This window comes from Gymnoscopelus microlampas, assembly GCF_963454915.1.
Source record: "Gymnoscopelus microlampas genome assembly, chromosome: 11".
Lineage (NCBI taxonomy): Eukaryota > Metazoa > Chordata > Actinopteri > Myctophiformes > Myctophidae > Gymnoscopelus > Gymnoscopelus microlampas.
Genome location: NC_139948.1, coordinates 44108530 through 44119210, shown reverse-complemented (window position 1 = coordinate 44119210; position 10681 = coordinate 44108530). Strand labels below are relative to the sequence as shown.

General features: G+C 41.7%; 1 protein-coding gene across 1 annotated transcript; it reads right to left on the bottom strand.

Annotated features, from left to right (window-relative positions):
* Positions 1–221: 221 nt before the first annotated feature.
* LOC311054786 (keratin, type I cytoskeletal 50 kDa-like) lies at positions 222–5046 on the bottom strand (the record flags this gene model as incomplete). Its single annotated transcript, XM_084070790.1, has 8 exons — positions 222–324; positions 579–626; positions 863–1071; positions 1526–1651; positions 1991–2158; positions 2952–3102; positions 3830–3912; positions 4654–5046. The coding sequence occupies 8 exons, from the start codon at positions 5044–5046 to the stop codon at positions 222–224; spliced, it is 1281 nt and encodes a 426-aa protein (XP_083926916.1).
* Positions 5047–10681: the final 5635 nt, after the last annotated feature.

Here is a 10681-nt window from a genome sequence, read left to right as displayed (position 1 = left end):
TTTGCACAGATATGATTACAGGTGTATTGACATTTTAACTTGCCCTTTCATGTGCCTTCGGCACAAAAAGTTTGAAAACCACTGCAATACGTTATTGAGGGTCATTCATAAACAAACTTAGACGAAACAAAGAAGCACTGGCACTGTGGATTTTATTGTGGAATCAGGCTTACACACAATGCAGTATCAGGCTTCCAATGGGCCCACACAATGCAGACACATCACTCCACAACCTTGTTGTTGGTTCTGGTCTGGTGGTCACTGCAGAGTACGTTTCCATCCCCGTCCAACTCCTGTATGATGATCTCTACCTTGGGGGTCTTACTACAGAGAAAGAGACAAAATGGAACAAAAGGATGGGTACAAGACACCAGGGCTTCGCAGACTTTTCCGTGCCAAGTCCCCCAAATAGTCATACTCTCTAACTGGGACCCCAAATATATTTGTATTTATATAGAAACAAATTAAAAAAATTAACTACAAATTAACTTGAAATTGAAACTCATACAAACATTTGAATCCAAGCTCACTAACGCCAGCATTTGTTTGCAGAGGCTAAATCTGCTGCCATTTTGTACCTGTCAGGGTCTTTCTTCTCCGGCTTCTTTTCGATGGGCTTGGTTTTCCTGCAAAGAGAGAGAGACCAAATGGAGCAAAGGATGAGTACAATACATCAGGGCTTCCCAGACATTTCCATGCCAAAACCCCCAAATAGTCATACTGTAGTTTCTGCCTATATCAAATTAACTACAAATGAAATTTTAATTACAGGTGTGTATTTAAACTTGATACAAACGTTGGAATCCAAGCTCACTAACATCAGCATTTGTTTGTAGAGGCTAAATCTGCTGCCATTTTGTACCTGTTAATGTTTTTAAGGTATGCGTTGAGCAGTCTCCTGTACTCAGCGATCTCCTCCTCCAGCCTTGTCTTGTCCTGTGCCTGGTTCTCCATGTCAGCTCTGAGCAGGGTTAGCTGTTCCTCCAGGATACACACCTGTCTCTGGTAACATGCCAGCTTGTTGGCAAATCCGCACTTGGTCTCTTTCAGGACGTTTACCTGACATGCTTTCTGTTTCATAGATGGAGAGAGGGGGCTGGATTATTGGAAGTTACTGTATAAGAGCACTTTTCTAGGTGCCAAATGTTGGAAAACAGGCACTTAGGACTTTCAATTTGCCACGGGTCCAGTTCTGAGTTCTCATTCAATTTAGGTACCTTTGAGGCTTACGGTTCGGCCTGGCAAGGCCTTTTTAATAATTAAACGAATCATAATATGCATTGTAAAACATTACTGGGAGGCGGGAACAGGATTAATGTCAGACGACCATCTAAGATAATGTCAGTTGCCTTTTCCTGTCATCACCACAACGGTAACTCAGTGGAAACAAAAACCGTAAGGAGCACCCGATATGGAACAGTTAGTTTTTTTCTTTGTGCAATCAAAATGCAAAATGCTAAGAAAATGGCAGTGTTGAAGGACATGAGATATTGAACCAAGCCATTCTCCTGTAAACGGGTCTTACCTTGCTGATCTCGGCCTGGAGGTCGATCTCCAGACTGTGCAGTTTTAGTCTGACCTCGATGATCTCACTCTTAGACAAATCGAGGATCACAGTTCTTTGAGCAACTTCCTGGTTCAGCTTGTCAGTCTGTGGATGAAAACCAACGTTAATATGAAGCTTAATACACGTTATGACAAACAGGAGGATCTGATGACTTTTAACAAAGTGAAATAGGATGTAGTGTGGTGTAGTGCCCTGGTTCTCAATGTGGGGTCCGAGGAACCCCAGGGGTTAACCCTATTTTGTACTTTGGCTATTCAAAAATAGCCGATCTACAAGCTTGCAGATCTGCTATTTTCACAACACAAATCTTTTATGAGGGTCCGTGGGACAAAATATTTTCAGATGGTTTGCGGCCAAATACATATGCATTTGGGGGTCCCTGACATGAAGATATTTGGGAACCACTGGTGTAGTGTAGCCTACCTTCTTCTGGAACCATGCCTCCACTTCCAGGCGGTTCTGGGTGATGACCTTCTCGTAGTTTGCTCTCATTGATTCCATGACCTTGGCCAGGTCATCCTGAGGGGCAGCATGAACGTCCACTTTCACCTGGGATCCCAGCTTAGCCTTAGAATGCTGCCTCAGCATGTCCTGGAGAACCACACACGATTTACAGTATTGAATTGTAAGGGTGCAAAAGTTAACCAAATTAATCGGTTCAATTGATTATTTAAAAATAAATGTTAAATTTAGATGAAATGACAGCTTATCGGTACTGTCCGGTACTCCATATCAACCAAAAAGGAAAAGAAAAACCTGCAGGTTAATGTGCCCCCTTAAGCCCCATAGACTTTGTTATACGACAGTGAAAAGCCTGAAGACTTAAGCCTCTATTTCTTTGTTCTTTTTTATTACTTAAAAGAAAAAGAATCCCTATCTTTAAAGTAACTGGATGTTTCCTTTTTATATTTAGCCTATGATGACGTGTCCAAAATATAGGGATACACCAATCCCTTTAATAATGCCCAGGTATATTGCATCAATTGGATAGACATTTTTTACAGAGAAGAAAACTGTTGTGGGTCAAAAGAGCCAGAGACAGGCCAGTGTAAGAACAATGGTTCATAATATCAGAGGAGAATGTTCACCCCGGTAGACAAGGACACCCATAAGAACTAACAGCTTTGAACAGGGGTCTTCAACAGGGGTCCGGACCCTTAGGGGGTCCTCAGAGCTAAATCGCAAACTTAAACCGAAACTTAACTTTTTGGAGACCCAGACAAACAGACAAACAGCCGCACTTGCCACTTGCCAATTGTATATATGGATGTAGTGGGGGCCCCTGCTTCATCTCTCTCTCAGCTGAGGGGTCCTTGGCCTGAAAAACGTTGAGGACCCCTGGCTTTGAGTATTCTTGCGTGATCTTCAGCCTCCAAACATTTACCTCATCATGGTTCTTATGCAGCCTCTTCAGCTCCTCCTCCAGATCCTGTAGCTCCTCACTGGATCTCCCCACAGCCAGCTCTTCCTGAACTATCTTCAGAGCAGCGATGTCTGCCTCCACACACTGACGCATGGACAGCTCACTCTCATACCTGGGAGAAGGAGTCAGTACAGTATATCAATGGTTATCAAAGTGGGGTCCTTGAGCGGGTTCCAGGGGGTCTCCAGCTAAATGATTTATTCTAGCCTCAAAGTCAAGTTTTTACCACTTTAGTCTTATTTTATACTTTCAGTATTGGAAAATAGGCGACCTGGATTAGCCTAGTAACCCAGTCAGTCCAGGTGCCGATATCCAGGTCAATCTTTAGGTTCTCTAGTCAACTGCACTCTGCACTGTTTACTTGTCTTGTATTGTATTGATACTGTATGTATGTATGTTTTGTTTTGATAGTTATATCACCTCTTTTAACAGCCTGGTCAGGGGCTGCAGATGAACATTGTACTCGTTGCTAACTCTGGCTCATTTACATACCCAAAACTGAAATGTTGATTAATTAGCACTGTCCCTGGTAAATAAATACATTAGTAAGTCTATCTATAAGCAGTTTTATTTGTGATTAGAATGCACAATTGCACAGCATATTTATATCTACTAATATAGCTAGCAATCACAAAGAGGCCTAAATGCAGCCTCAAACGTACTATTACTTGTTCTCTGTCTCGGTTCCTATGTTGTCATTCACTGAATGGAAATATAACCAAAACCACAAGACATTTATAATAATGTGTCTTCACAGCTGAAAATGGTTTAATTATTTTAAGAAAACAAAGCAGTATTTAGTTGTTTGTTTGGACATCTGTTTCCTCCCCCATACTAACTTGACTTTAAAGTCATCTGAATCCAGCTTTGCAATGTCATTTGCCAGGTAGATTGCAGTGTTGCCAAGGACCTCATTGGAAATCTAAAGTGAGGAAGCAGTAGACATGTCAACAGCTGAACAACTAGATCAGTGAAACATGTATTCATATAAGGGACCCCAAAATTGATGTGTATTTGGTCAAAGACCCCCATCTGAAAATATAGTGTGCCATAAGAGGCATTTTGTGGTGTTAAAACTGCCACCAGAAAGAAAATATCTTTGATCCAGAGCTCGGCTGTCATCTATGTATTCTACCTGAAACTGTAACTTTAATAGAACCAAAAATGTTTTGGCATATCATATGCATGGTATGCATGCACTTCCAGTCCATTGCATAGAAAAACCTGATACCCAGTGGATATGTGAATTGTTCAAACTATTGTGCAATTCTGTAAAAAAGCAAAGCCATATCTTTGTACAAACACTATTCAACATCACTTGACACTGTAGACCAGTTCTGTTTACAGCCCTAGTATACTTTGTCGTGTGATGAATAGTGGAAATAGTAGATCTACAAGCTGCTATGGGTTGTGAGCATGCAATGTGTTGTGAGTTTGTAAATATGCTATTTTCAGGATTTTTCTTTTTTTTAAGTGTTTTGAAAATGATTGAAAATTGTTAAAAATGTTGGAAAACGTTTGTAAAAATCTGCCTATAACGACATGTCCAAAATAGAATAGCCAGGTTGAAAGTAGAGAATCAGTTCTGAAAACCAGCATAATATGAGTTTATGAGATTGATACCGTTGCTACAGCACTAACTCAATAGAAGCTCTGTTCTCACCTGGTCCTGAATTTGGTGAATCTTGACTTTGAAGGCGGTGCAGTGCGTCTCAGGCATGGCCCTCTGCTTCAGGAACTCATTGATCTTCAGCTCCAGCTCATTATTGTCCGTCTTCAGGCTGTGCACCGTGTCCAGGTAGGTCTCCAGGCGGTTGTTGAGGTTCTTCATGGTGGCCTTCTTGTTGTCGGTGATGTAGCCAATGCCATACAGGTCAGAAACCGCAACACAGCCGGATGTAGTACGGAGTGTGGACGTGGCCTGGGAGATGCGGACGCCAAAACCTCCTGCTCCGCCGTACATGCTGCCGGCTCTCTTGGAGCCAACATGACCGCACATACCACATGGCAGAGACTTCATCATGGGAGAGCTGCAGATCACACAGAAAGAAGACATGGTTGACTGAAATTCAGCTGGTTGGTGCCGGTTATGCTCTGAATGGAGAGGAGAGGGCTGAGTGAAGCACTGGTTTGACACCAGTACGTTTTGTTGTGAAAAATGAGGGAGGGGCGGGCAGGGTGTCGCCGTGTCGGAACATTTAGATTTTTGGTAAAAAAAACATTTGGTAAAATGGCCTATAATGTAACTGTGTCATTATCACACGAGGTCCATTAGTTTAACAATAGTGGTCATTAGTCTTGCCGCCTGAGGATATGGACGGTAGTTCTCAGGTGGCTTTTCGTATTCTAATCTGTCTTATAGGAGATTACTCTTGACCAGATATACAGGTTGTATAAGTAGATCCTCATTCAACCATCACATACTAAGGTCTTAACGGTGCCGTCATCCCCACCATTTTGATGAGATAGCTTTCTCTCCCTTTCTCTAATGGACTCCTCAAGTTTTATTTTCTATAGCTTGTGTTATAATATCTATGGACTATAATCATTGTGGTAATTTCCCACTGTATGGCAATGACTCTGTATATTGTGGTCATCTCCCATTTTGGGGTTGTTATATGCTCCTTTCCCTCAGATTTTATTGACATCTAGTATTGTTATTTGTCATACACTACCAGAAAGGACATGAGTGTGGACAATGGGGGATATGCAATGTGTAGTCTAAGGATGATTTAATAATTGACAGTCTGTGGTTGCTATAGATGTGATGTGTCTGTCATAACCAGTGGACCACTGATGAAGGCCAGTAGGGCCAAAACACGTAGGTCACCTGCGTTTCCCTTTTTTTGTTCTTTGCTTATACAGTAGCAACTAAGCCACGGAAAAATAAAGGCTTTTTAACTTAACTGAACCGTATGGGATCCTTTTTAAGTTCACAGACTGACTTTCTTACGCTGATCTTACACAAAAGGAAGGAACTTAAAAACCTTGTTGACCTATACGTGAAAGTCTAGTCTTCCAAATGTCACCCATCTAGATTCCAGACACCCTGTCACCAACGCTGGACTGAGCAGCATTCCAGTCTCATGCTCACGTGGTCAGGTCAGGTCAGCTGATATATTGCACTTTTACCTTAGCGCTAGGTATACTCTTGGTTGCTTGTTTTTACAGGAAATGCACTTAAGACCTCTGGTGATTAGTAGTTTCGTTCCCTACCTATGTTGAATGCACTTATTGTAAGTCGCTTTGGATAAAAGCGTCTGCTAAATGACTGTAATGTAATGTAATGTAATGTCAGCGGTACATTCCACTTGGTTCCTAAATGTATCTTTGTACACTAATGTTTTAGTGAACAGAGTACTGAACAGCAGTGGTGGAAAGTAAGTAGTTAGTACATTTACTCAAGTACTGTACAATTTTTAGGTATTTTTTACTTTACTGGAGTATTACCAATTTTCAATCATTTTACTTCTACTCCACTACATCTCAAAGACAAATATTGTACTTTTACTCCACTATAATTATTTGAAAACTTTAGTTACTAGTTACTTTGATTATTATTATGAAACCGCTTCAGACCCACCTATATTTATACTTGGGCAATTTGAAAATGGCCAATCTACAAGCTCACAACGCATCGCTTGGCGACGCGGTGTGAGCTTGTAGATACCATTTTCCAAGGATTTTATACATTTTATGCGTTTGAAAACTTGTGAAATGGACATTCTGCATGATGAGTACTTTTACTTTTGGTACTTTAAGTTGATGCCAATACGTTTGTAATTTTAGGCAAGTAAATTGTAATACGGGACTTGTACTTGTAACAGACTATTTCTACTATAGGTTAATGATACATTTACTTAAGTAAAACACTACACTAAAATGATTTTGCGATACAGGGTAAAGATATATCAGACAGTATAATAATTGTTACAAATTGAAAATATTAAAAGAAATTCCCTGGCAGTAATCTCCCTACCAGTCTGTATCTTGATAACATAATATAATTTAGATTATATGTGAATAAAGGGTTGTACTGTAAAGGCCCTTCTCGGCCTTGACAGCCTCCCGATATTCGGCCGAATAGTCTGAGAGTCTGTGCCTACTAATCTTCCCAAAGGTGGTTTGGCCGACTTTGGGTCCTTTGCTCCCGATGGATTTCATGTTCTTAACATGTTGTGTTGATAAGCCTTTCTCTACGTGAATATTGCCAGAGACAGCAATTCAAGCTAAAAGACAGACAATGCCAGAATGTTTTGTTGAAAGTGAATCTGCAAGTATTCTAAGTATGGCACTAAACACATCCTCCTCCTAAAGTCTCATCCTCCTCGGGGCAGGCGTGCCCCGTCCGTCCTTGGGGTTGGAATCCTGTTGTGCGCCGTTGTGCAGCACCTTTTCTACCCCCTGATGACCTTGTCAATAGTACAACCCACCTTAATCCTTCTACCTATCACCTGCCTCTTAGTCATCCTCAATAACCATTGCATCATCTCAAAACAGCTTTCTCCCCCCGTCTCCTGACCTCTGAGTCACTGGGTTGCGTCAGTGTCTCCAATGTGAAGGTGACAATACTCAAGGTTACTACGACGCTAATCTCTCAAGAACAGATCCATAGCTGCGCTTGGATCTGTCGGGAGCCGTGTTGACAACCCATGCACATTGGCTACAGATCAGGAAACAGGCCGCGCTTTACCCAATAAAATGTAGTGGGCAGGATTTACATGTGAGCGGCTCGCTTCCCACTGGAAACCGAAACTCATTTAACAATAGCGTCCTCGGAGCCGACAAAACCACAGAAAGTTAGTAACATTTTAACTTGCTCTTTCATCATAGAAACAAGTGGGCTTATAACCAAAACGATCCATGTTCTTTGGGAGAAATGGTTTTAGTGGGAATGAAAACATAGGTGCACCACCGGAAGTGGAGGGCTGAGGGCAGTTTCCCGTGAGCATGGGTCCTCAGTACAGCTCCGCCCAGAGTCAAATGGAAAAGTGAAAAACAGCAGAGGGCGCTGTTTTTCCTTTTTTATTTGACGATGGGTTCCCAGATTGCTATGACGCAGACCCCATGACCTTGTACCTTTGTCATGCACAATAATACATCACAAAGATAACATTGCATTGAATAGCTTAGATTATATTTCATACACATCAGAATAGCTCTCTCATATAGTGTTTATCAGTTCTCAACCCTTCAGCGTAGCGCTGTGCTTCGCTTAACTTCGTAGACTCGGGTCTTCTCCCAGCTTCTCCTCTCTGGCTACCTCTGGTGTCTGATGTGCAGGCTGCAGTCTTCTCTTCTCCTTCTACGGCACTCACAACTCCTTCCTTCTCAATCCCTCTAAGGCCTGCTTCAGGCCTGCTTGATCTTTGACCTCAACTTGTTGCTCCACGGCATGTATCCGAACACCATTTCCACTACATCCATATCCCAAATGATGAAAATAGCTGATCTACACAAGCTGATGCAGAAATTAGCTGTCCGAAAGTAGCCGATCTACAATCCAAGAATCAAGTTGAGAACAGGAGGGTGCATAAATCTCGCTGCTTGGTGACACCCCCCTCATGCACAACTCCTGTTACCCTTGAAACCCCTGACTCTTCTTCCAAGTCCAGGTGCTCTTCTTCTTCCTTCCTTCTCTGCTGTGATAAGAATCTACATTAGAATTTTGAGTCCTTCTAACCTTCCTGCACTAACCATGGATTCTCCCTCCTATTTGTATTCAACGCATGTCTCCCAGCATAACCATTTTCCAAATGATTATTCCATGTTTCAAAAATAAACTGTATAAAAATATTTTGTTATATTTTTATACAACTACAGTAGATTCTGCCACGTCCTGGAAAAGACCCTCTGTGATTGGCCAGTAGTCAGGAAGCTTGCCTTCTCCAAAATGGAGCCCGAGATACAGACTTCTCAGGACCGGAGGAGGCGTCTACCTTTATATGTCTATGGGATAAAACCTCCCATGGATAATTCCACTGGACTAAGCTGTGAAAAGAAAAGGCCTACACGAAAACAAATCACTGACATTCTCATAATTTGCTTAAGTTACAATTCAATGTAGTTATGGTAATAATAAGGTTAATTAGAGCTAATGGAGGCTTGCAGGTAACCCATTGGATCCATGTCAAAAATCCTTCCGGTCGGCCTTTCCAATGTTAACTCCTTGACTAAAAGGTTAATATCTCCATTTCTTTTTAACGTGGTGGAAGCGAGCCGTTTTCGATCGCCGATCACTCTGCAATGGAGGATCGTGTTAGAAATATTATTGTTCCAGGCGTTAGTTGGGACCCTCTGCCGTCTCACACGCACGCTTTTTACATGCACTTCCGCGTCGGGGCTTCTACAGCACGAAACGTATCAACGTAAGTGGATGGAAGAAATGCAGGCACTGAACCTATAATATTTTAATAAACCTCTGGCACCCGATGTGTTAACTAGCTGGGAGGGAATTCATAAAAATCATGCACAGGTTTTACATTTTTGGCATGGTGTTAGGCATGGGCATAAGGTTTTCAAAAAACATCACAAACTAGTTGGGCTCGCCCCCTAGTGGTCCGTTTGCAATGAATCCAATATCAGATAGGTATAGGTATGGTTGAAACCCCAAATAATGTATTCTGTTACTATTGGGTATGCTAAATAACCAACTAAAATTTAGGAAAATTGAACTTCTGGAAAGGCATCATTTTCAAGATGGCGGGAGCTTAAAATGCGTGAAGCTGAGAGGGAATATGTGCCATCATTGTTTGTATGTTATTTAGCAAACCATATGCCCATACCTAACACCATGCCAACAATCTAAAGCTTGTCACCAATTGCACAATCTTGATGATTTTTGACAAATTCCCTTCTAGCTAAACACTGCTGACACACATTCCATACAGTACATGGAAACCTGCTTAACCACAACACCCCACTACCACCTCCTCTCTGAGTGGAGCATCTATACATTAACAAAGTCTGTGCGTGCGTGCGTGCGTGCGTGCATGCGTGCGTGTGTGTGACTGTCAGTTTGTCTGTCTGTGTGTCCCGGCCATAACTCGGGCACCGTCCGACCAATCGACATCAAACTTGGCGTAAGTGTTGCTGAGATGAGCCGTAAAGTGTGCAGTGCAGAGTTCGGTCGAAACACTTGTACTTGTAACAGACTATTTCTACTATAGGGTGTTGATACTTTTACTTAAGTTTTACTTCTCTGCGTCTCTTTCTTCTTGTGCGAAATGTACGTAACATTTTCCTTCATGCATTTATTCCACACATCAGTTATTGTTATTGACATAATTACTATTTCAATGAGCGGGTGCACTCATTTAAGAGGCTTATTGATGTACCGGCTGGGTGAAGTTTGCGAGGAAAGAGGAAAGTTATAATAGAGCTGCTTTAATTTGCCATTAATAAAATGTGCCAAGAGCGACAACACACATTATATAAGCTGTTTTGCAGAGATATGATTACAGGTGTGTATTGAGATTTTAATTTGCCCTTTTATGTGCCTTCGGCGAAAAAGGTTTGAAAACCACTGCAATACGTTATTGAGGGTCATTCATAAACAAATTCAGACGAAAGAAAGAAGCACTGGCACTGTGGATTTTATTGAGGAATCAGGCTTACACACAATGCAGTACATCAGGCTTCCAATGGGCCCACATAATGCAGACACATCACTGGTCAAATGATTAAGAAAA